This window comes from Juglans regia, chromosome 1, assembly GCF_001411555.2.
Source record: "Juglans regia cultivar Chandler chromosome 1, Walnut 2.0, whole genome shotgun sequence".
Taxonomy (NCBI): Eukaryota; Viridiplantae; Streptophyta; class Magnoliopsida; order Fagales; family Juglandaceae; genus Juglans; species Juglans regia.
This window is the reverse complement of record NC_049901.1, coordinates 11,871,615-11,898,533: the sequence shown is the minus strand read 5'-3', so window position 1 is coordinate 11,898,533 and position 26,919 is coordinate 11,871,615. Positions and strand designations below refer to the sequence as shown.

The following is a 26,919-nucleotide window of genomic DNA, read 5'->3' as shown; positions in this document are numbered from 1 at the left end:
TGTTCATGCTTTCATTTTTTTATTGGCACTAGGTGTCCAGGAACATCATTCCGACTAATCCCGAAGGTGCACAAGCCCTTAGTAAGGTGTTTTCTGCAAGTGTACCTCGGTAATTCAAGGGAAAAATGCCCCTAGAAATTGTTTACACCCAAGAGGATTTGAATTTTAGACTTGGGGGAGCATAACCCAAGCTGCCTTACCACTTGAGCCAACCTAGGGGTTGAAATGTTCATGCTTTCATTTGGATAACGAAAGAAAGAATGATACCAAGTGGATATACATTTTAATTGCATATTGTTCACAATTCACGTACCAAGTAACAAGGATTTGTAAACTTTGGATTGAAGCCTTTATTGTCGAGTGTGAGGACCTCACAAGGACCAAAAAGACAGTTACTTCCCGCAAGATGTAAAGATGTGTCCCGAGCAGGAGATGGAGATACCACACTAGATAAAGCATGCTGCGTTTTCATTTCCTGATTATTCTCTCTAACGGCGAAAACTTCCTGGAAAAAAGCCCCTATCTCCTTTTTTCTCATCTCTTCTGGGGAGATCATGTTGATGCTGCATGGGTGGTTTTACTTGTTCTTCTTGCCACCAGCCAGAATTCGTTGAATCTGAAGGCCTCTGCTGAAAGCTTGGTTGAATAACAGCCTGGTCTGGAACTCTGAGACGAATGGGAACCAGGCCAGCATGGCCACGGGCGCAAAGATTACTAACCCCATAATGTATTCATAACCTCTTGCTAGAGCTTTCACTGATCCCCACATTCCAATGCCCTTTACGAACGGCCTGCATGCCTGTGATATCTGTCGTACAAAGCCAACACTTCAATGACTAGTTAAAAACAGACTGCTTGTTTCTCTAAAATGCTTTCAACTCAGAGAAACTAGAAAGTGCAAAATTCATTCTGACGTGGTTTCAAACCAAAGATGCAAGAATATAGAGAAACTATGCGGACTGCAGAGAATGGTTTATAGGAAAATAAAAGAAAAAGAAAAAAAATAAATGAGTCATGTACCTGCAGAAGTGCCCATCCTGTTGGCAAGAATGCCAGCAGGCTCGCAAAGATGTCTCCGACTGTGAGATTAACCACAGTAAATAGCACAAAAACGGTGAATACGCATCCGATAAAAAGGACTAACTTCATCAGACGGAACATCAGCTGGAAATCTGCACTGAATAGCTTGCTTCCCATCGACACGATCTGCAGTCCAATATTTACCATCCAATGAAATATAAGTCCAAGCCATGACCAGAGACAAACTCTTTTAATTCAGATGAAGTTCTTGGAGGTTGAGACAAACCTTTAAGATGACCACGACTGCTACAATGACCAGCCAGGACAGACCATAAACCTGCAACAACATAAAAATAAGTAAATAAATAAATAAATCGTAGGAAGAAATTTTCTTTACTGGGAAACTATTTTTATGAATTTTCAAATCCTCAAGTTCACAAGATCTTTTAACCCATTCCAAAACAATTTTTTCGTTTGATCTCATCTATGGTGGAGAAAAGCAGATGGCAGCAGTTACTTATTCTATCTATCCAAAGAGTCCGAGTTTTGTCCATGAGCTGTAACCAGGTGCTTCCTCTTTATGTACCGTAGTGCATCTATCATAGCAGCACTTGGATCCTAATTTTATTATTTTACTGGCACTTTACAGACATTGTTGCAAGGAAATTGTCAAAATTTTAAACCAAGAGCAAGAGCTTAGTATACAGAAGGATTGAAGTTTTTAGTGTAACAATCTTGCATCTTTTCGTGGAACAAAATTCATGGAAATATGAACTAAATGTCGATAGCCAACTTACTTTAATGCTTGTGTCTTCTCCTACTGCATGTAGATGATATACAATTCCATACTGAAAGACAAAGAAGCGCAGAGCAAGAACAATATCCCAGAACCGACCAAAAAATCCAGTATACAGCAGATGTTCCTGTTCCTCATCCCACCAGGATTCCCAGCTCTTGTTTGCTGGCACACCAATTCCGCCTCGGCTCGTTATCCACTTTGTCCAATCATCCCAATCTTCCACTATCTTCTGCCATTCAAAGCCTGAAGGGTTGAAGAGGAAAGGAGCAAACAACCAAGAAGCCACTAAAAACCACATGGAAAATGTGAGGAGGGTATAAGATGAAGAATCAGGAGCAGCTGAACCATACATCCTATAAACTATAAGCAATATCATAAGCTCCAACCCTTTCACAAAGTGGCTCCTTGAATACAGCCTATAGTTCTCTGCAAACTTCTCGTGACGAACCACAAAACCACGCCCAGTTGCTCTGTACTTTGCCCCACCATGCAGAATGGTGCGCCCAAAGTAATGGACCTTTGTTCCAAGTGAGAACGTGAAGAAAACTGCAGCTAGCTGCATCTGCATGATTATTATGTCACCTAATGCAGTTCCAAACCCTCTCTCCAGTCCAATCTCCATGACCATGGGCAAGGCCATCAAAAGACCTATTTGAACAAGAGATTGCGAAGCCATTGCTGCCATTAAAGGATCATCTCCCTTTTTCCTGGCAAACCTAACCATTTCCTTCTCCAATCCACTCAATGACAGGTAAAGTTTGCCATATAAGTAAACATAGACTGTAATGACAACCATCTGCATAACAAGAAGAAAGTGTCCTTTTTAGCAGATGAAAAATTGGTTAACTTTCTAAATGAAAATCTAAGCACTTAGCGATGAGTTCTCCTTCATATTCATGCTTGTCCTTTACATATTAAATTGATGTAAATGGTACACAACCTAATTTCACAAAAACAGGACGGATTTGGTCACCTATATCCAATTTAAATTTACTTTCTGTGGTTATTACCATAGCACTGACGTAGAATCCTACTGTCGTGAAGTAAAACGACAGCATGCGAAAAAAGTCAAAACGATGCCCTAATCGATAGATATCCCTGCTCAGCGTCTGCTCTCCATTACCACAGGCCACTTTTGCTTCAAAGAGTGAGATTTGGTTGAGCCCGACATCTCTACCCTTTCCAACTTGGATATATTCATGATGAGTAACATTCCCTCGTCTTAAAGTTGAATTGAAACCTGCATAGGTAAAGCACATGTTAAGAAGTATTATCTCTGAGAAAATGAAAGTTTTGAGGACGCTACCAGCAAATATGTCTTCGCTCAGGTTGATGCCACGAGAAGCCTTGCTGATGCCACCACGAGTAATGTGGAATATTCTATCAAATACGTCCGGATGACCATAGTGGAACCGAACCCTACGAACAACGAATACAGTAAAGCCAAATATAAAATTTTGTTGCACCATATTTATTTAGATGATTTTCATGACAATGGCAACAACAAGTTAGTTTCCCATTCCAATATATCTTGTATACTAAAAACTGTCCAAATATTGATAGTAGCATGGTCTTGGGGGAAAATGTGAATTCCAAACATTGAAAGAGTGAGTGGATGGGTGGGTGTGTGTGTGTGTGTGTGTGTGAGAGAGAGAGAGAGAGAGAGAGAGAGAGAGAGAGAGAATTTTGAGCATCCATGACAAGCTTTTCAAGTAATCTATGGGTATAATATACAATTACAATCACCATTCATTCATCCCAACTCTGTTCTCACTATGGAAAATGTCAAATGAATTCTGGCTTGCTGTTCAAGATGAGGCAAAAACTTTAAAAAGTAATTGCCTTGGGAACCTTAATTAATAAAAAAAAGAAAAGACAAGAGAGAGAACATACTTCAAAGGTCTTGCAAGCACTCTTTGGCCTATGGTAACAAATGACGTTTCTTGGTTTGACATAAACCAAGCCAATGAAGATACACTGCAGTGCAGATGCTAGAATGTTTAGAAATAATGTTGTATTGGATCTAAATATTAAGATTAAAAAAAAGCTCTGGATAAATGGACTTCATCCAACCTTCCAGTAAAGATATGCTCACGAACACCCAAAATCGTAGGTGGACGCACTCCATGGTCCTCATTAAACTCTTCCAGAAGGTTACGCATCTTAAAAGCTTCTTCCAAGTAATTATCCTATGAGAAATTGACAAAGTAAATGATCACAGTTGGCCCAAATAATAGATAGTGGAACCATGATGACTTCAAAATTCTATTGACTAACCTGGTTCATATCGATGGTCTGGACAGCTTCCCCTCTAGTAAAAATTATAGCATGGTTCTGATTTTCAGGCTTCCCTTCTCCTATCTTTGCCGATCCTGGCAATTTTATCCGATAGATTTCCTTTACACAAGATACAACAATGGTCAGTATTGTGATTGTAAATCAAAACAGTGGTTTTGTTCAGTGTTTGAAAGAGTAATCACCTGATCTAGGTGATCAACACCTTTGACCAATACAGAGTAGTAAACCTTCTGTACCTTTCCGCCTTCTCTCTCCTCAACTTCGTCTATATATGCCACACGAAGAGAGGGATTACTGTACAAAGAAGGACCAAGAATCATATTCTTGAACACAATGAATGCAGCATCAAAATCCTCAAAGAATTCAAATTGCATAACACTATCAGCTTCATCAGATGGAGAACATACTTAACCATCAAATTAAGAATATCTGTTGCACGGCGATCTCCACTGCGCTTCTGATTCCCATAATTCTGACATGTAGCAACATATGTGAATTTCATGTCAGCCACAGCCTCTAATTGTGCATATAGCGATCTCTGACTTTTCTTATCTTCCTCTGATGGAATTGTGACAGCCTTGTAGCCTTCAAGTATCTCTGATTGTGAAGAAAAGAAAAAAAGAGTTACATGCCAACATAATTACCTCCAAAAGACAACATACTAAAGTAGACAATATGCTGCATCTGAGGAGAAAAAAATTAAGTTATAAACACACATCAACAAAAAGCAGAGGCCACAGGTACAGGCATCAGGAAGCCCATGCTTCACACATGATTATCACTCTTAGCCAGATGTTAAAAAAGAAAAAGCTAATATACACTAACCTTTTTCACTAGCCATGTCGAGAAAAGCCTGAAGCTTCAAAGCCCGTCGGTAGTACATCATCCCCCTAACTGCAATGCTAAAATATACTTAGACTGAAGACCAAAACCAGTAGATGTAATTAATTGAGAGAATAAAGCATAAATACCTGTTCTGCACAGAGTTTGTCCCCTTAAAGAGACCCAGTGACGAAGATGCAATATGTTCTCTTCATTTTCCCATATCTCACTATTGTTTTTGCAATTCAGTCGCTCCATGAAGTTATTCCACTCATCTAATCAAGTCACAATATGATTTCTAAATTAGTAAGACCAAGCAAAACGAATTCACTTTAAACATAGTTCAGGTACACCATTAAACAGTGTTAGAGTGCATATTCACATATCACAAACCTGGGAAAATCTTTTGAAGGTAATATATGACTGATACACCATCTTCATTTTCCATCTCAAGGTCAGCTTTAGAATAGACAGTTTCCTCGCTATAGTATGGAGTCAAGACACTTTCAATGGCAAGAAAAATGATTTAGCAACCATGTGACAAGGCTAATAATATAATCAAAAGATTAATGGCTTCATCTGCAATTCATGAAACAATTTATTGGAAACTCAAAAGTAATTGCAGTATCATAAAGAATAAGTTATGACACATTCGCTAGGCATTTGTAATTGCATCTAATATGGCAAGCAAAATTTACAGAAACTAACACAGGTGGGTACCAATAATTGATATAGACGCACAAGTAAAACTCATAGGAGTACTAATAATTTTTGGCAAGTATAATTCTGTCCCTTGATAATTAACCCACTAGTTGGTAACTTTCAGCAAGTATACTTCTGTCCCGTAAAAGTTGTTATTTTTCTATGAGCACATGTCTAGAAGCAATACTTCAAATGTCTGATTTTTTCAGAAAGAACCAACCAAGACAGAGTAGCCAAATATTTGAAGCCATCATTTGAAATATATATCAGACCTGAATGACAAATATTTGAAGCCATCATTTGAAATATATACGAGACCTGAATGAGAGCATTTTACGAACTCGTGGAGCACGTGGCATATCCATGAACAATGAATTTGTGAAAAACGCAATCCTTCTGCGTGCTTCAAGATTTGTTGGTACATCAAGGGCTGATTCCTTCACCGTCAATAGTATATAGAGGCGTCTTATCTACAAACAGTGGCATGCAACAAAATTGTGTAATGTCTACAAAAAATCAAATGTAGAATTTATACTTCCATTACTATTAGTAATAGTAACTTTTAATAATTTACCTGTTCTTCCCATTGTGCAGTGACTATAGGAGGGAACACTATAGCAGGTTTGGCATCAGTGCCAGCAAAAAGTTGCCTTCCAGAATCCTTGGTGCTATGACCAACTTCTACCAGTTCACTGAATGACATATATTATATGAGAGAAAGCAAGCACCATAATATACGAATATATCCAGATTTTACCATTAAACTTCTAACATAATTTCCAAACAGACTGATTGCAACAAAGTTAACCAACCGGATCTCATTCACCATCATATCACGAGTAACTACTTCCAGCATATCTTGCAGCAACAACACCACTGTATCTTTCTTGGATGGATCGCTGTCTTTCTGCAAAAGGAAAGGAAGACAGGAGTTTCAATTATATGATGGTCATGCATACACAAACACAACCACAGGCTATGACGAGTAGTTTTTCTCCAAAAACTCACCAAGATCCCCACAAGCTCCACAAATGTCTTGCAAAGAGTAGGCAAAGGGCCCATTCTGAAATTTACAAGAAGTGCATTCTTTGAAATGTTACTTTCAACTTCTTTGAAGATGATGCCCATTATCCTGTTAATTATTATGCATTAGTGTCAGCCAGGTGGAAGAAAATTGGAAATCTTGAAATATAACTAGGATATACACTTTATAGGAATCACATAAATTAAATTTGTTTATTTTGGGTATAGAATCTAGGATTGGTTGAATATATACTTTACAAATTAGTAAACAAGAGGTGGCAATAACAACCTTTTTTCAGTTTCGCCAACCACCAAGGCATTCAGAACATGCTTGAAAGATTCATAGCATTCAATCACAGCACATTTCATATATTCATCCGCACATATGCGCCTCCAAAGATCAGAGTCCTTGGATCGAAATTGAGCAGCCATATCCAATGCTATTGGGATCTTCAATGTAGACAAACAGTCAAAATAAAAAGCAGTGACAGATACAGTATATTTTGAAGAAGGATTACACTAACCTTGCTGGCAAGCAAAAAAGGTGGCCACTGAATTATTTTCAGGCTTGGATCCGATGAATAAGGAACTATCAAAAGATCCATTTCCCTGCATTTAAAAGGAGCCACTCAGTTTAACTGCATGATGAATAAAACGATAGTATAGGTGAAAAACAGAAAACTGGTTCAAGGGCCTTTCCTGTCACTCAGTAGATCTTCCTCACGGAAACTACATATTACTTCATTCCATAACTGAGCAAATTTGGCAGCTTCACTTCTCCTGCTTGTCGTGATCTATAAAAGAATAAGATTTTAATTAAACATGAAGAGTACACACATATGTCTCTACTCAACTTAGGGTAATTAATAATATACAAAAGTTTTGAAGGCACAAGTGCAACCTCAGCAAAACGCTTAGATAAAGAGAATCCCCTTTTCTGTGACCTATCAGAAGGCACCAAATATGTGTTGAATGCGCCAGGTAAGGACTGGAACCTTGACCTTAGCATGCCAAGAGTTCGAATCTGTAAAAAGAAAAAAAGAAAATAACATAAACTGGCCTCAAAGCTCAAGTCAAAATAGTTGGTCACAAGTCTACAAGCCATGGAGTTGTTGCTATGCCACTATCATATTTTATCTCATTGATCACATAAAATTAAATCAATCCAAGGGTTTCCTCAGTAACATAAGTGAGATGCATCAATAGCCAAATGATACGACTGGAAGACTAAGCTATTCACTTGAATTAAAAGAAAATGATGGCCGTATGTTAATATTTCTTAATTCTGGAAAGAGTGTGCCTGTTAAAATTGGAGAGAGAGAGAGAGAGAGAGTTTAATGAAGCCTGGAATACCAACCTAATAATTCACTGACAATGTAGCCATCAAGCAGCATATAGTTTACCAAGATGTAGAGATAAATATAGAATGTCATGTAGTCTTGATATGATACATCTCCCACTTCTAGAAATTCTCTTATGCCTCCTTGACAGTTTAATGTGGGAGGTAAATAACAATGACTTCAGTAAAACTCAAAATGAACAACCCGAAAGTCCACATTTCGATTCTGTAATCCTTGATCCAACTATCAAGAGCACCAATATTGAGTTATGCTACCCAGGTATTGTTGGAAAATAAAAAAGGGCCCAATTAACCTAGCTTTGGCCAATCTTTTGTGCTTACAAACAAAAAATAGAGAAGTATGAACGCAAAACAAAATGGGCAGATAATTCACCTTAAAGGATGCATGATGATCCATCAAGTAATACGATAAAATATGTCATGAATAATTTAGGACAGAAAAAAATACAAAGAAAAAAAGATCATTCTAATGGGTCACCTCTCCTAGACGATCAAAGGCCCCCAGAACACCACCATATAAAGTCGAGCAAATAGCATACCAAAGTTGAGTGTCCATGAAATAGACCTGCATTGAACTTACAATGTGATATGAGATGCATTGCCAAAGGACACTGTAGGACGTGTCATCCCTGACAAACTGAACAAAGTAACAAAATATCAGACTGAAAATCGGAAAGATATAGTAACACATACCAATATCACTGGTACCCAGAGTGCCACAAGTGCTCCATAATTCTTTTTTGCTGCATTGACAACAGAACCTTAGCATAAACTGGCCCCTAAGTTGGAAAACATGAAAAGAATGAAGAAACAGCATATAGATACCTTCAGGGAAAAATTCATGCCAGTCATAGTCAATACGATGAATATTCATTATGTCATGTGTCGGCTTCACCAACGGTTTTATCTAGACAAAAAGAGACAAAGTGCTTAACTTAAAATCCAACCACCTCACATATCTCTTTTACATAGAAAGATTAAGAATCACCGCCGACCAATACCTGGACAAAATAGCTGAATGCAAACTTGGAACTCAGAAGTACCAACCAAAAAATGGTATACCTGAAATCAGAAAATTATCTACACAAATGAAGCAAACTTCTACCCAACAAAAACTGAAAAACCGAACTGTAAATCATTGGATAAAGATTAGTGTGTTTCCACGTCATACGCACTTTATCAGGGCGAATTGACTTTCATGCATTCCCCTCCCAACATATATTCTTGGCTGCATAAAAGTAAGAAAGCGATATAACAGTATTTATTATGGCCTGGGGATGCTGAAAACAAAAGAAAAAGTAAAAGACACACAAACACACACACACATATATATATGGTGCTCTGCAACCAGGATCATTAGAGTAGCTTCAGATTAACTTAGTAAAACTAGATCTGTGTTTTTCCAATTGGTATTCCAAATAAGGGAATTTTTAAGTGAATTTAAGTTCAACCTGTTATGTTTGAAGCCTCAGCCAGGAAAAATTTATTTCTAATCCAATGGTGTCAGTATAAAACATGACAAAAATCTGTGAAAAACAGAGACACAGAAAAAAGAAGGAAAAATTAAATTAAATTGAAAAGAATGCAACATTACTTGATTCTCAATACGTTGCCCTTTGAAGTACGAATTTAACTATAAGAGTACACTCAACAGATTTTAACCCATCTCCTCTATTAGTTATCTTTGTTGACCCGCAACATACAAGAAAACCTAAAGGTCCTATGTTCACGTGCTAAGGACTTTTTTGAATGTGTTTTTAGTCAAACATCTACTTGATGGGGAGCAAGTTAATTGCTTCACAACATAACCAACATAAGCGCATAGATTCCACTCTCCCACGCGCACAAAACTTTTGAAACACTGTCTGCAGTTGTGAACAAGGCAGAATATATTTTTTCCCAATTTCATACAATATTTACTACAGTAGATTTCCCAGCTACTTTCATCTTATAGTCTCTTGCAACTGGCTTGCTTAACAAACGCCCAACCAGTTAAGAACTTGGGCAAGCCTAAGGAATGATGATACAAGACATGCAAGAAAACATAGGATATAAGAAGCGCAGAGCAACAGAATTACCTGTGACCACCACAAGAGGAACCTAATGATATGCCAATCTGAGTTTTCAATCCAACGACGGAACATCGGGAAGACGAACAAAGCAGCTGTCAGTAAATTTGGGAGCAAATAGATGGCTACAGCCATGATATATAGAGGGGAAATGCCTTTCACTTCACCAAGAAATGACAACATATCTTTAATGTTTTTAGGAGCCATTTTAGATGAGTGCAGATAAAAAACCGGAAGAATGATGGCCCATGCAAGACTAACGATTATTTTGAGAATATTTCTCAACACATCAGTGAACCTCCACCTATGATATCCTGGGAAGTTCAGAAAAAGGTCCAAATTACCTAAAACAAAATAAAAGAAACAGATGAGAAAAACTGTCAGCTGCAAAATTGAAGTGGCATAAAATGCTGTAACTTGCTTCAAATACAAATACCATCTCAGCTGAAAACAATAGCAGATATAGGAGTAAAGCAATGATCCAACAGCTACATAGAAACTAAATAATTCTCCCTATAGTGGGAGGTGGTAGTGCATTTGTGAGATTATTATTTTCGTTGGCTCCCATGCTAACAACTTTCTTTTGTGGAGAGTCCTAACTATACAAAGCTCATATCAAGTCCCATGCCTGAGCAATTTGGGATCCTAACCCTCCTCCTTTGTGTCCCAATCAAAAAGAAAAACAAAAACAGGTGAGTTCAACCTTCCCAGTTGATGCAATTAAAGTAGCAAATGGACTTAATGTGAAATCTAAGCACCTATAGATTAAAGAAGGTGATCAACGGAGACTAGTGCTTTTGCTGTTGTCTCTGCCACAGCAGCCTTTGCTGGTTTGTTTGGATGCTTGGAATAAAGAAAAGGGACTAATGTGATTTGGCAACAATGGCTTATCTATAATAGACAGTCTCAGAGGTACATCTTTCTCGTTGGCCAACATGCTATTAGAAAATCGAATATAAATTGATCACATGTTAAATGTATACGTAAGCATATAGATGAGTCCTATAATTTATCCCTATGAACTGACACCATGAATTCCACATATACATCACTCACATGGTCTACCCAAATTGTTTTTCACTTTCCAACAGGATCCAAATAGGTCCAACTTGGAGAAATTAAGGAAAATCTACCTTATTTGAATCTTTACTTTGCAAAAGTTCTCAACTACAACAGATAGCCACAACATCCCATAATTTATAACTCATGAGAAATATATTTGAAAAACAAGGGGAAACCCCAATTTCCACTTTCAAAATATAAAGTATTTTACACTTGGCACCTAAACAACCAAAACGAGCACATTGCACCCTTAAACGAACAAAAAGTTGCAATGCCCACCCTTTGTTAAGATCCAATCATCAAGATTGTGGCACACTGCCTATTTTTACCTATTTTGCATCCACCTTAACAGCCAAAATGGGACAAGGTTGCTATCAGTTTCTAGTAGTTAGAGGGTGTATTGTGTCACATGTGGTAGTTTGGAGTGCGAAGTGTAAAACAACCATGGTTCGAGGGTGGAAACTGTACTTTGTCCAAGAAACAAGAACTGTCAGTTTTGTGAAAAAGACATTATAAGTTCACAAATTTGTCAAAATAAGTGGGAAAGTCTTTGAAAATCAATGAAAGAGGCCAGGTAACTTCCTTTTGAATGCACATTCTGCCTTATCTAAGGATGCATCTTCTTTTACATATTTATCAAAGAAAGTATCTTGTTTTACAAAGTGAGATTAAAATAACAAGGCTCCAGAATAATGCAATAGCCACAAAATGCAGAAATGAAAAATAAATCAGGTTAGTATCCGGTCCTCAAGAGCATTTATTTTATAGATAACATCTAAAACATTTGCAACTATATAAGTACATTTGGAAACTGGATATTATTTGAAAATATTTCTTATGTGGAAATCCTGCTCATAAGTACTGCTACGTATTGAAGAGATCTTATTCCAAGAATCAATTAAATTTCTCTCCTTCCTTCTTTTTGCCAACGTATATTATCTACTTTTAGACGCTGATTCAAACATGATTGACAGAATTATTCATAACCGGAATTCATGTTTATTTTAAAGTACTAGGATAAATTACAGAGTTCTCTCCAAGTTTAAGTAAACGTTGTCGCTAGCACTAACTAACTACTTTACAGTATAAGATGCTTAGAAAGAGAGATACAAGCAGCATATATTCAAAGTGGCTATTTATAATGAATTAATAATAATTGAATATAAATGAGCATTGCATATGTAAGTGAGCATAACATACATTGAAGGAAACGAAGAACGGCTGCAGTGATGAATATCGTGGATAGATCGAATAGGACTTTTGCTTGAAATATATCTGCTAGTTTAATCTTTTTCCAGGCAATGATGATCATTCCCTGTAATACATATCAAAAACATTGAGTATAGATACATGCATACTAAATATGAGCCAACAAAAGAAACTTCAGCCTAGTATTTCCAATCTGTAGCAATAAAGTACCTGTAGAGCCAGAATATAAAAGGTCCACAATCTATCAAAACTTCGAAAAATGTGCCAAAACGTTCTGGTCTCAACAAAGTATGATTTGCCTGTGGTTCCAGCTTTTTCCCTAGAACACTTCATTCCCTGTATAGTAGTTATTCTAAGATGAAGCCACAAACTAATTTCAGAAATGTGGTAGGAACTTCTCAGAGGATTAGAATACCTGTACTATATCACGTGTTGATTTAAAAAAATCACCATCATCACGCATAGGCCAACCAAGAGAGAAGCAATGAGACGACCTAGAAAAATGCAAGGAAAAATAAAATCTTCAAAAAGGAGAGAGACCCAAACAAGCAATAAAATCTCAATATTCAATCAGCAACTTGATATCAAGCCCATACGAACCAGAAGTACTCATTCAAATCATCATAATTGCACCAGGCAGTGTGAGAAGCTCTACCATTTCTGCTCTTCTCGGCTTCCTGGCATCAGCAGCATTCTCATATCAAAAATAAAGAACTGAAGTTTGAACCAGCAGATATGATTTTGCAAGAACATACCTTTTCTATTACACGATACAGGGGTGTTATAACCTTCCGCAGGAATGCCTCATCATCACCACCATAAGAAGGCTTAATATTTTCACCAGTGACAATGCTAACATTTCCAGCCAATAGGCCATGGAGTTCGTAAGCCATCTGAAAGTAAAGTCTCCATCATTATCAAAAATGTAATAATCTATAATGAATACAATGGATGGAAAAATCAGATGAAAAATTACCAAGAAAGGAATTCACACAGATGAGAGCAGTACTCACATTATGAAATATATAGCATAGACATTCTGGCATGAAGCGAATGTTAGCTGCTTCTCCCCAAATAAGAAGATATAATCCCATGTATAGCAACTTTCTCTGCTGAATCTCTTGCTGACCTTGAGGAAGCCTATAGGGAATGGGATTTGTCTATTTTAGCATTAAGTTCCACATCATGCATAAGAGCTCAAGTTGAACCTGTAAAAATGTAGATATGGTTATCTCACCGTAAACTGTGTTTTCGTCCCAAAAACTTGCACCATGTTTTGTAATTCTTGAAGAGCTTGTTCATAACTGCATCAACAGCACGTTCATCAAGCTGCATAAAAATTCAAAGAAATATCAGAAAGGTTTAGCCACGGCCAATATTTTAAAATCATACGTAAGGCAGGCTAGCCATATAAGACAGCGCTCGGGGTTTATGATCGTGAGCCAAAATAAAGCAGAAAATCTCATGAAACACTGTTCAGATTGTCAGTAAAGTAACTAGCAGATGCATACGCACATATCCCACTTCAGTTCTAAACTTCAAAGTTGCTCAAGCGTTTAAATGCACGAACAGCCATATCACCGTCCATCATCAAAGGGACAAAAGAAACTACAATTGCTGGGGCATAAAAAGTGTAGACAAAACTAGAATTCAAAAATGAGAAATTGAGGCATGCCTTGTTAAGAGGTTCAGGCTTGGGATGAAGCCTTATATGAGCATTAGCAAGTAGCAAAATCAAATTCTCCCTCTGGTTCCTGACATTGTCTCTCTGTAGTCAGAAAAAATAAACCAAATGCATTAGACACTTGTTGAAGATCTTAAAGTGACTCCTAGGCCTATCCAACCATCGTATCTATCTTTTTCTCTCTTCTCGGTTAAAACATGCCTGGAACCCGAACATGGCCCTCAGCCAATCAAGTAGGTCTAAATCTCCTGCTTTCTGTCTGTGTTGCTCAAACGCACTGGGCCAGCTCAAGCCACGAGTGTTCCACAGTGCAGCCACAGCAGCCTTAACCTGGTATAAACAGAAAGCAGAAAACTTGAATGCCACCTCAACTAAGCATAAAAAAACAAGACGCTGTCGACATTAATCACAACAGGGGAATACCTCTTCAAGCTGCATGATAGACTGTGAAGCCCCGGCGGAATCCAAAGGAAGAATATTATACGGTGCATAAATTTCTGTCTTTTCTTGGACATCTCTGGCGGCCGCGATAATCTGCTCATAGAGACATTGTTGCAAACAAGCTTATGCCATCGGATAGTGGGCGTTTCAAAAAAGACTGACGCGGGCAGAAAATCACCCGATTTCAGGACAACATCAAAATAAAATGACAATTAATTAGTCTACCTCAGGAGCAACTTCTTCAACTTTCTCAGTTTTATTAACAGCACAAAGCACTTCAAATAGCACTCCAGCTGTCTGGTAAGCTTTTCCGAGTTGAGCTCTGTCGAGAATTGGAATATAATAAGTATATTACAGGAGCTTTCAGTCCTCCACAAACAAACGAGAAAAATAACAAGAGCAGAAGTATAGCAATTGTTTAAATACCTGTCTGCCTGTTCCCCTTGGTCCAGAGCACTAACATAGTGTTTATAGTATTGCTGATAAAAGCTTTCAATTTCCCTTGCATCCGTCTTCTTCACCCGAGAGGCAAGACTAGAAGCATTGTCCTGAGTCAAAAAAGTCGAACCAATTCTCCTTACGCTTCAAATGGACTGTGAGAAAAGATTAACTCCAAATTTCTACATTCAAACTCTTCACTTCTGATGGGATGTAATATTTTCCCAGCTAGTTTGACAAAAAATGGTGTATTGTACTAGATCAAAAAATAAAATGGTATTCATCGTCGAGCTCAGATGAAAAAAATGGTAGTCACCCATAATTATACTAATTGTACTATAACTACGGCCTCAAGACTATACTCCTAACAACCCAATTGAAATCTGCTTTTAGAAAATGTCGAGAGAAAGGAAGGGAGGGTCATTCTGGCAGAAAAATGCACGGTGAAATTATTATTTACCTCCCAGTTATCCTTTTACAAGGTATCAAATTATCGCTTCAATTCGAAACATAGTATAATCATGCCTTCAATCTGGTGGAATAATGAAGTTTACAATTTTCCATAAAATTTCACTCAATAATGAAATAGTATCGGTTAACTGGGAGAAGGGGAAAAAAACATGGTAAAACACTTGTGAACCGAGCCCATTCTCAAACCCATAAGAAAACCACGGACCTGTTATTTTCATGAGAGCGGGTAAAACCGTAAACGTCCCCAGTTTGCCAAAACCCCTTGTTGCAAGTTGCAACAGGTGGATCCGGATGGACGCTTGTTGGATATGGATAGTTCGATGAGATAAAAGAATTTTATAAATAGTAATAAGATAGTTTATGTGTAGTAGTGAAATAGTTTAACATTTTATGAGATTTTGGAATAGAAAAGACAAAAAATTGAATAAAAAATATTATAAAATTAAAATATTGTTAGAAAATAATTTTTTAATATTAGTTTTGTTTGGATATTTAAAAAAGTTGAATTATTATTTATTTTTTGTTTGAAAGTTTAAAAAAGTTGTAAGGATTAATTTGAAAAAAATGTAATAATTAATTTAAAAGTAATTGTATTTGTGTGACGTTTGGAAAGTAGAAGAGATCAGAATTTTGTAGTTGAAACTTTTTCCAAACAAATCCCTAATAGATATGATCATAAAATAGTTTATGATCTGGTAAAAAAAATGAAAAATTATATTTATCATCTCCACATACTATATTTTTTTTTTCTCTTATCAAATGTGTGGTAAATAGATGATTAGTGGAAAATTTTAATTAGTTTAAATAGAATAAAAATTAAAAAATAAGTGTGATATATAGTGTATGAGAATGATAAGTAGCAAAACTCATAAAAGTCCTCATAACTAACTCAAAGATTTAATCTAGTCTATAGTTAACAGCTAATCATCGGCATAAATCTACAGGAAGCTGAAAATTTTCAATAGTTGTGTTTAATATTAAATGAGGAAGAAAGAATAGATTAATCAACTCTCATATAATAGGTTAATTAAGTTTAATACTTAGCTATAGGGGTGTATATCGACCTATCTAACTGGGTAAAAAATAACGGATCATAACTTGAGAATCAAAATCTTTGCTCCTAATGATCTACTGGATGAATGCACGCTCGTCCCTGACCTTCATTCATCAAGTATTTGAAATGGAAAATATTAGTGGACTCTCTTAAAATTATTGTTCAAAACTACCGTTCAAATATTTTAATTTTCTTATTTAATAATTAAAAAAATAACTATTACTAAAGTTGTATATTTTTTTTAATAATTCAAAATATTAAAAAAATTGAAATGAAGTGGTATGCCCAACAGTAACCGCTAGGCGCCCACTAGCATGATACATTTAGAAATTAGAATTAGTAAAAAAATTTATAAAGTATTAGATTTATAAAAATAAATTTATAAAATAGCATGGTGCAGAGATATACTTTATCGTAAAATAAAATTTAAATCTGATATATAATTTTATAAGACGCCATCCCTCTCCCCGGCGTTGAGACGTAGGACCGCTCGCGCTTCGGGTTGCAATCACTGTTGCCTTCATAAACATCACGGTCCTCTTTTCCTAAGCATCCGAACACGTTACATACTCCCAAGTACTAATTTATGAAAAAATCTATTCATCTTTTTTTTTTTTTTAATCTTTTTATTATTTTATAATATAATATTAAATAATAAATATTTTATAATGTAATATTAAATGATAGATTTACAAGTAAAATATAATAAATAGTTTCTAATTATCTAATATCACATTATAAAATTAAAAAAAAATGAGGAGATTTGAAATAATAAATAGCATTACCTACTCTATAGGGCTTATGTTAGATCACTTTCATTGGCTTGGTTAAAATCTAATTTAAATTAAATTTAGCTAATAAGACATTTAAAACACCTCCACATTGAATTAGGCATGTCTATATAAATTTAGACATTAACTACAGTAGCTCACCAGATATGTGGGTGTACATGAGTAACTTAGCCAAACACTATAATATTTATTTTTTACTGTTCTTATCAAATATGTAAGTGTTTTTTATAATTAAGAAATTTGATTTGATTTATTAGTATTAAGTATAAAATGTGATAAAAATAAATTAATAATATTTTATTATTATATAGAAAGTAAATAATAATACAATATTGAAGCTGAATTTAAATAAAATAGCTAAATACAAATTTATATTATATTAGTTAAATTTTAAATATGCATTTGCCAAGGAGGATGCTATTAATTCCGAAAACAGATTTTTTTTAAATGAACTTAACTTTTCAGATCAATCAAATTTAATTTTGAGAAAAAGGCCAGAGAAGTCAGTACCCTTTCTAACCGTTGCAGGAGCCCTGTCTTAAACTGCCTCACGCCACGCCCGCTTGAGCTTTGATCCAACCTGTGCGCCTTCTCAAACGCATAGAATCGACCTTCCACAATAACCAACCAGAAATGTACTTTCAGAAAAGCTGGCAAAAACATACACTTGCAGTCTTGCAGAAATCACTTTCGGCACACTCGCAGTGTCACACAACCGAATTCACAACATCCACATTCACCAAAACCCTAGTTACAAACACGTGCATGCATACATACAGACGTACAGATAGATCAGGGAGATATAGAGAACTTTACAGAGATAAGAAACTCGAGGTCGCTCGCTTTCGATCTCGTTAGCGACTCGGAGGATGGGAGCAATAGAGGCAAGGGACGAGGGGACGACCTCGTTGTCGAAGACCTCCATGGAGAAGGTGGTCATGGCAGCGCTGCGAGATGGCTTCCTCGCCAGGGCCTGTAGGACCGACTCGGAAGTCGACATTGCTGTCACCTCCTCAGTCGGGGAAGGAATTCACGTGTTTCCCTCTGTTTTAATCTCTACCTGCCAAACCACAACAAGAAACAAAATCAGAACTAAAACGTTTATGCGTTTGTATATATAACTCGATAATTGAACCCTAGCTAGCCGCACGAAAAATCAAGCGCTCTCACGATAAATATTTTTGAAAAAATGAGATTCGAAAAATGCTCCATTTGGCAGCAGAGAAACGTAGGAAAGCAGAAGAAAATTTGGACGGTACTGGTTGACAGTAACTCGAAAACGAGGATGTTAACAAGTAATCAGTATAAAAATTAAAAAAACGGTCGTCATATATTTAACTTGGATTTTATAGTACGGGAGAGAAAAAGGAGATGCTCAAGATAACGACCACAATCTAGGTCCCCGAAAATCTTCAGGAGAATTGAAAGAACGAGGTCTATTTTGAGAGATCCTGAACATTACAAAATCATATATAATCCATGATCAGATTCAGGACCGGATCAGATCAATTACACGAAAACGAAAAGCAAAACACGGAACGTCCAATTCTTTCCATGTGCGATAAAGACAGCACGAAAGATGGAGCAAAAACTGAACTGAATATTTTTCCTCAATCGCAGACCGGGTGATAAAGCAGCTTACGTTTGATTAGCAGGTGCAATTAAAATGATGATCCAGCTGATGCTAAATAGTGCCTTCGTCTTTAATCCATGCAGGAGCCATGCATGCATGCACTAAGAAAAGCAGAGTGAGATCAACAAGGAAAATCAAAGACGAAAACTTAGTGGTAATGATGAGTTAATTAATTCTCTTGGACGAGAAATGAAGCGAATTAAGAAAAGCAGAGTGAGATCAGGGGGAGACCGATGGTAAACCTACCGGTGGATGGAGTTTCGACGAGGCAAATTAAAATGTCTTGCTGATCAGCCAAATCAAGTCGTTAGAAAATAAATGGAGAGAGAAATCGAGAGAGAGAGAGAGGTTTTAGTGGGAGTCCGTACGGTTGGCTGGGGGACAGATGGAGGAAGGGGAGAGTTGAAAGAAAGGAAGGAAGGAAGGAAGAAAAAAAGAAAGTGCGAGGGTGGACGGACACCGATATTGGAGGCACGTAAATCGTTTTGAATTTGAACGCTTCTCCGTCTCTCTTGCCTCTGCTAGTTACAGACATACATACATACAGAGATATATATGTGTGTGTGTGATTGGAGGTCCGTTTTTCTCTTACTCTCTCTCTCTCTCTCTCTCTTTTTTAATTTTTAATTTGTTAGGGATCCGTAATTTGCAGATTGCTTGTACGCTGTAAGTTACAACAGTCTGTCTCCCTTGCTTGTACGCTGTAGTTAGGTTATAACAGTCTGGACATACGCACCAATTAAGGTCAATTTTACAAGTACCAGCTTTCTCTTCCATATTATTAACCACCTCGCGCGCGCTTCTACTCAACCGTTTAGGTGCGCGCGGTGCCAAGTGGGCCGGAGGGAAGAGAGCTGGCACGGGACCACCCCGTACGTGTACCCACATCCTCACGTGCAATGCAAGCTGAACGTACAATATCCATCCATCGCTAAATTATTACAATATATGCACATATATATAAGTATAGATTACATAATTATGTAGTGTATACGTTTGGAACTGATAGCTTGAATGTATGCCATATACCATACTATACGAATTATGAGTCGTATTAACGTCTTTTCGTTATAATTTACCAATTTGACATTTTTTAAGTAAATTTTTATGTTAATCATTAATTTTAAATAAAGAATTATTTAAATTTAATTAATTTATAATTACTATTATGAGATTTTAAAAAAAAATTAATCTCTTCCACTCCACGCCAGATTATATGTCGGTTTTTAAAAAAAAAAAAAAATTATTTACCAAACAATAATTAAAAATTATTTCCTTCAGTGGCTTGAAAGTTGGACTCGCTTTGGGCCGTGCCCATCCCTTGTAAGTTCTAATTAAGCTGAACTTGCTTTGGGCCACGCCCATCCATTTTGAGCTATATATATGGACCTACTATCATCAGTTTTACACTCCTCTAAATCTCAATAATTCGTTAAATGGAAATGAGCACACATGATCATTGGGCTTAATTTCATGTAACTAGTTGTAATTGATATATATGGAGCCCATTTAAATATCATATTCGTCGAGAACTAGAGATCAGGTTAGAGAAAAGTACTATATATATATATATATATTAAAAAACATTTTAATAATATTTTATTCAATTTTCATTTAAAATCATCTTATTTCACTATCGAAATCTCAGCTTAATCATGAAGTTAGGGGCAGAGATATTCTTGCGGCCATCATCTGGAATATATTTGCCAAACTTCTCCTCCTTCAACTCCTTGCACCCAAAAGGGGGAAGAAAAGCTCAGGTACCAAATTGATTCCAAGGGAATTGACATGTATATGTGTGTATGTTATATATAAATGCTACTGCCACATAAAAGATTACATAAAGATAAATTTATAAATCGATATGATTTCATATGATACATTAAATTTACTTTACAATAAAATAATTTTACAATCTAATATATTACGTCCAACCACATCAATTTTTAAGTTTGTTTTTGTGAATGTAGCATTATATATATAAACAGATAAACTATTGTAGCGCTCAAATGTACAAGATATATATTATTAATATTTCTAAAGGATATATCACTATTATGTCGTCTAGGTCATTGACATGAGATTTAGGTCTCATTTATTTTTACAAAATTTCATATCTCATATTATATAATTATTATAATTTTTTTAAATTTTTATATAAAATAAAATAAACAATTCAAAATTTTTAAATTTTAAATTTTTAACTTTAATCACAATTCATTTTTATCTCATCTTTGAAAAACAAATGAGGCCAGCTGTATTTTTATCACACGTTAATATTATATTGGGTTGTTAAAGAATTAATATGCTTTCTTTAAACTTTTAGTGTGATGATCAATGCTCATGTACTTACCTCCGATCATTACACGTACGTATCCACGTAATTTAGATTGATTTAAGAATCTACATATATTTGTTTAATAATCCCGTTGGAATTATTCTTATGATCATGAGTTTATTGGTACTTTGCTGCTATCTTCTAATTATTACATCATATATTGAGTCATTCAATTAACTTGAGCTCCCATTTTGGAAGTTTTGAAGAGAAAGCAAACCAAGCAAATTCTATGGAAAAAAGCTCTTTAAGGCAATCGAGTCACCCTAAACAAAGAAATTCTAGACACAGAACCCAAACTCATCACGCACGTTTTTCTTTTCCTCTCTGACCTATAACCAAGTATAGATTATTTATTTGACTCGGAATTTTTGTTTTTCCGAGCAAATTCCGGATATAATGTATAATCGTTGAAAAAAATTAACATTAAATACAGTATTAAGATGTATAAATTTGCCGCACTTATTTTAAAAAAATAAAATTTATTATTAAAAATTAATTTTTTATGTGAATTTTAAATTTATTCATTATTTTTAAAATGAATGAGCGATACTAATTCGATACCTTATGATTATAAAGATAAATTATATTCGATAATCAAACAATACACGTCTACTTTTATATTTTTATTTGTTTTCTCTGTATGGTATAGAGCTGTTGACTAGAAGAATTCATTTACAAATATCATTAAAAATCTCTCGAAGTCTATAAATTAGGACACGAATTAGCTAAATCGGTCACATTCTTGTAAAAGTGCTATCCCGATTTATGAAATGTTCCGTCCAATAAACATTCATAATTTGATGGAGTCTTTTTATTGGAAAGGGTTTGGGCGCGTTAAATCATGTTTGAAATGTTTATTATATTTTATATAAAAATTTAAAATAATTATAATAATAAATTAAATTAAATTAAAATAAATTTTCAATCCAAACCGAAACTAAGGTCCGAGAAATTCTAGGTGCATCATTTGTTCTAGTAATGCCTACTACTGTTCCATTTATTTTATTATTTTCCAATTTTATCCTGTGGAGAAAAAAGAAAGAAGAAATACGTAAGCTTTATAATTTGTTTGACAAGGAAAATATCGAGTAGTCCAAGTTACGACAGTTTCCAAAGCAGCTGCTTGCTCAATGGGACTACGTCAACCATCGGGGTCAATTAATTGCCCCCATGCAAGTGTACGGAAATCATGCCCCCCCTGGTCTCTGAACAAGTCTTTAATTAATTTCCTTGTTCTTACAGACCTGGTTGTAGATAAGAAGACGACTCTTTCTCAGGATTGAACAGTTCATCAGGGTTACAAACTTACATTTTTTCAGATTTTTTTAGATTTTTTGAGAATAAATATGTTCTAAATCTCAAACAAAATATATAAATATAAAAATTAATAAATTTTAAAAATCTAAATTATTCAGTTTCTTCAAAAAAATAATGTTTAATATCAAAATTGACTATTTTGAAGAAATCGATGACTTCGGAAAATAATGAGAAACTGATAATACAGAAGAGATTGGAATTTGGACTGCTCGGCTAGCAATGTTGGCCAGCGAGGGGAAAGGAAAGCCACACGTAAAAAGGGAAAGCCGTCGGTGACTACAAATTCCAATTGGGAAAAGAAAAGATAAAGTCAAACGTCCTCGTCTCCTCGATTCATCCCTTCCTTACAAGTTACAAGTTACAACCAACAATTTTATGGATAACGTTGGATAGTCCGCCTTCTGTTTAGAAAAAAATAATAATGTTGAACAAATCTCGAGATTGTATGATCGAGAGATAAAATTTTTTTTAAAAATTATATATTTATCTATTTTTTTTTGAAGAGGCTACACAGATACAAATCATTTTCCTAATTTTAACACGTACAAGCTTTTATTTACATTTTACGTACCAAGATAATTAAAATAAACATTCAAAAGTCTATCTATCTTAAGTTGTAGTTGAAATTATTATTTGAACCCCTTGAGTAATCGTAGAGTATATGCGTGCAAAATATATGAAGAACAAAATTTAATTAAATTAATAATGAATTTAAGGTCGATGTATATACAAGAGTTTAATTAATTAAGAAGTAATACTATATACAATCATCGGTTATATAAGTTTCACGTTTTTTTTTTGAAAAATAGTGAATAAATTATTATTTTTATTTTTATATAAATATTATATATACTCGCTTTTTTCATAAAGAGTGCACGATACTTACGCTATTTATAACTGTAAATATTATATTTTCTAAGTAGATTTTATATTTTAAAAAAAATATGCGACGCTTACGCTATTTATGATTATAAATATTATTTTTTTAAAATATAGATATTCAGTGAATTAATTTCTAGATCAGGATGTCCACCTCCATCCTCAACAATTTTAGTCCATGAAAACATGGAATTAATGCCATGACGTTTTTGATTGGTGAAAAGGATGCTCCAATTTAATTAGCTAGCTAGCTTGTTCGGAGTTGTAATTTTCTATTTATATTTTTGTCGTGTTTTTGTTGATATTTTGTCTTCTTCCTTGAAAGAACCTTCTTTACATGAACCTAGACATGTTTCTAGAAATCAAATAAAATAATAAAAAAAAGGATGGATTGCGTTGCTCGCAAGGTAGTCGTATAATAATGCTAATACATAATCAAGTGTGCAATAAGGTGTAGCTGACTTTTTTAACCCATGGCTCCTTCCTGGCCCATTCCTAGATACCATGAAATTGACGTTAATTTGCTACATGTAATGTCAATTACATGAATCCAAATCAATTCCGGTAATTAAGACAAAAATGAATGTGCATCAGAATGGCTTGAAAATGACATTTGACAATCCTCTATCTACCTAGGAGAGTTGAACTTGAACTTAAGATCTATATAAGGATCCTTAATTAGAGAGAGAGAGAGAGAGACATCATCGATCTTAATGTTTGGATAGAATTTGAAGATTTCAAATGAAAGAAAAATAAACACATCAAATATATTTTATAACATTTATTACGACCGGTGTTAATTTTTCGATTGTATTTATTTGAGAGAATCTTAACCTATTTTTTGTTTAGATATTATACAATATGCTGAGAACTGAGGACGTATAACTTTCGTGCTTTCCTATTATTTTGTATTGCATGAGTTTATATTATTTATACTTATTCTCAAAATGAATTCATTCTACTTGAGTGAATGGACCTTTCAATAATGAAAAGCCTCTCTTGGTTTAAGTTAAAATAGTATTTGGAGTAGTTATGGTTTCAATTTTATTATACATGATGAAGGCTAGGAAGTATTTATAGCTAGCTAGGATATTATCATTGGATTAATTATATATTTCCTTTAATTAAATTCCGTCGGGCCAATTGTTATTTTTTTTTTTCTAATCAAGCATGCATACTATATATAAAAAAGAAAAACAATAAAGTTTAGAGAGGGTCTTTCCCACTATCAATATACAAAATATTAGAGGAAATATTCGCTACTGGTATGCTACCGAAAATTGAGTTGGTAGCTGCCCATTGCGCCACTGAGTGCGCGAATCGATTTTGAGATCGATCAATTTTTTTAATGCTCCAGTCTCTATGAACTTCCAAGATATTTGCAATATCTTCAATGATGGAGGTGATTTGCCAGTCTGTTAAGACTCCATGGATTGAGGATATCACCAATTGTGCATCTCTTTCTAATAATGTTGACGATGAATTTTGATGTTCAGCCATTTTTATGGCTAGCTTTGCTGCCAAAGCTTCCGCAATCACTGGGATTGTGGTAATGTTTTCTTTTGTCTAGATCTCGATTGCTTGCCCTTCTGAATTTCTACTGACTGTTGAGGCTATAGAAAAGGTGCTTCTTACTGCAGCATCAAAAGAGATGCTGATCTAACCGATGGTGGGATTTTACCATTTCAAGTCTCTTTTTGACAAAGATTTTTCTTTCCAAGCATGCAAATATTCTTGATAAGAGTGATTCAGTTGCTCCTTTGCATTGTGGAAGGAAAGACTAACTTTGTTGTGGACCATATCATTTCTTAGGCGCCAGATAAAATCCAAAATCAGAGTAGCAAAAATTTGGAAATGATGAACCTCAAGAGGAGTAAGGCCTAATTTTGACATTGGATTTATGATGAAAAGTAGCCAATCCTTCATAAAAGATATGGCCAAAGAGGAGAGATTAGTCGTTTGGATTCGCAAGTCATCTCAGCTCATCTCAACTCATCTCACTACTATTCATTACTATTCAGCAACTTTAACTCACAAATCTCACTATTATTCACAACTCATCTCATTACTATTCACAATCCATCTCAACTCATCTCAGCTCATCTCAAGTCATCTTCGAATCCAAACGTCTCCTAGTGGCCAAGTACTTTTGACTCCAGAGTATTCTCGTGACTGGACACTCGATAAAAATGTGGAGAAGAGTTTCTTCTTGCTCTTCACATAGAGGACAGCTGAGAGAAATATTTGGGATGAATCTTCTAATACGATTTTTTGTTGGCAAAATATCCCAAACAATTTTCCAGATGAGGAGCTTGTGGCGATAATGGATTTTTAGCTTCCAAATTTTCTCTATTGGGAAGCCAAAGAGATTTTTCCGAAAAGAACTACCAATATTTGCAGCCAGATGGTAAGCAGTTTTAACAGAGAAATTCCCATTTTGATTTTTGGTCCAGATCATGCTATCCATTCTTTGATTGGAAAAAGGCAAGATGATTTTTTGAATTTCCATTATGCCATCAAACTGGAACAAGGTGTGCAATTTTTGGCGATCCCATGTAAAGAAACCTGAAGCTTCGATAATCAAATCAGAAACTTTGAGCATTGGTGAAAGATTAGTGATATGGTTTAGAGGCTTTGGCTTGAAATTTTCTAAGGTTGGTATCCATGGGTCTAACCAGACTTTCACTGATGAACCATTAGAAATCTAGAAGCACATACCTTTTTCAAGTAGAGGTCTTGTCTTTAGTAAACCTTTCTAGAAGCTTGAGTCTTCCATTTTTACCGTTGCTTGCCAAAAAGAAGTAGATAGCAGGTATTTCTTTGTTAGTAGCTTGTGCCACAAGCTGATAGTTGTATGGCTCATTTCTCATCCTATTTTTGCTAACAAAACTAAATTTATATCTTCCATTAGCCGAAGACCCAGACCTCCTTCTTTTATTGGTTGGCATATGGATTTTTAAGATTTCAGGCACAGCTTGCGCTTCTGATCATTTATCGTTCCCCACCAAAAGTTTTTGAAATTGGTGTTTATAGACTTCCATACTTTTTTTTTGAGTAAACATGTGTCAATCTTCATTAAGAAAGGACTTATAAAGTTGATTTAAAAAACAAATCAGTTACAATCGTTAATGACTCCCCAGTACACTTTCGTGACTGACATGGTCTAGTCCAGACAGTAAATCTCTAAAGACCTAAATCTTTAGAGAAAATATCCTCTCTGTCCACGACAGAGATTACAAAGCCCCATACCCTGACTAAGCAGGGTAGGGTATCCCAAACCCCAACAACTCCGTCAACGCGGAGGGGGGACTAATACTCCATTCGGACCAAAGTTCGAAGGTACTAATTTTTTTGGATTTTTATTTAACCTAGAGACTACATTACATAAAGAAAACTACAAAGAAAAAACACTGCAACAAAACAGAACACAGGGGTTGCTGTGGCTCGTGCAGCACACGCGCCACTCTGGGGAGGGAACCGCCAGTCAACCATGGAGGTCCCGGACTCAC

The 26,919-nt window shown here is 35.4% G+C and overlaps 1 protein-coding gene across 1 annotated transcript; it reads right to left on the bottom strand.

Moving 5' to 3' along the window:
- Window positions 1-254: 254 nt before the first annotated feature.
- Window positions 255-19,180, bottom strand: LOC108996360 (callose synthase 5). Its single transcript, XM_035695447.1, has 44 exons — window positions 19,123-19,180; window positions 18,886-18,977; window positions 18,060-18,303; window positions 17,754-17,854; window positions 14,916-15,037; window positions 14,715-14,811; window positions 14,472-14,582; window positions 14,250-14,378; window positions 14,040-14,132; window positions 13,602-13,693; window positions 13,378-13,504; window positions 13,120-13,257; window positions 12,965-13,041; window positions 12,780-12,858; window positions 12,575-12,700; window positions 12,356-12,470; window positions 10,103-10,437; window positions 9,200-9,252; window positions 9,026-9,086; window positions 8,850-8,931; window positions 8,718-8,767; window positions 8,503-8,589; window positions 7,566-7,688; window positions 7,364-7,458; window positions 7,189-7,273; window positions 6,954-7,114; window positions 6,650-6,773; window positions 6,454-6,548; window positions 6,216-6,333; window positions 5,960-6,111; window positions 5,333-5,442; window positions 5,089-5,214; window positions 4,943-5,011; window positions 4,525-4,714; window positions 4,300-4,411; window positions 4,097-4,216; window positions 3,893-4,008; window positions 3,713-3,796; window positions 3,126-3,238; window positions 2,830-3,059; window positions 1,818-2,615; window positions 1,307-1,357; window positions 1,021-1,206; window positions 255-808 (listed from the first exon to the last, which is right to left on the bottom strand). The coding sequence occupies exons 3-44, from the start codon at window positions 18,241-18,243 to the stop codon at window positions 578-580; spliced, it is 5,748 nt and encodes a 1,915-aa protein (XP_035551340.1). The 5' UTR covers window positions 18,244-18,303; window positions 18,886-18,977; window positions 19,123-19,180; the 3' UTR covers window positions 255-577.
- Between the last annotated feature and the right edge of the window lie 7,739 nt (window positions 19,181-26,919).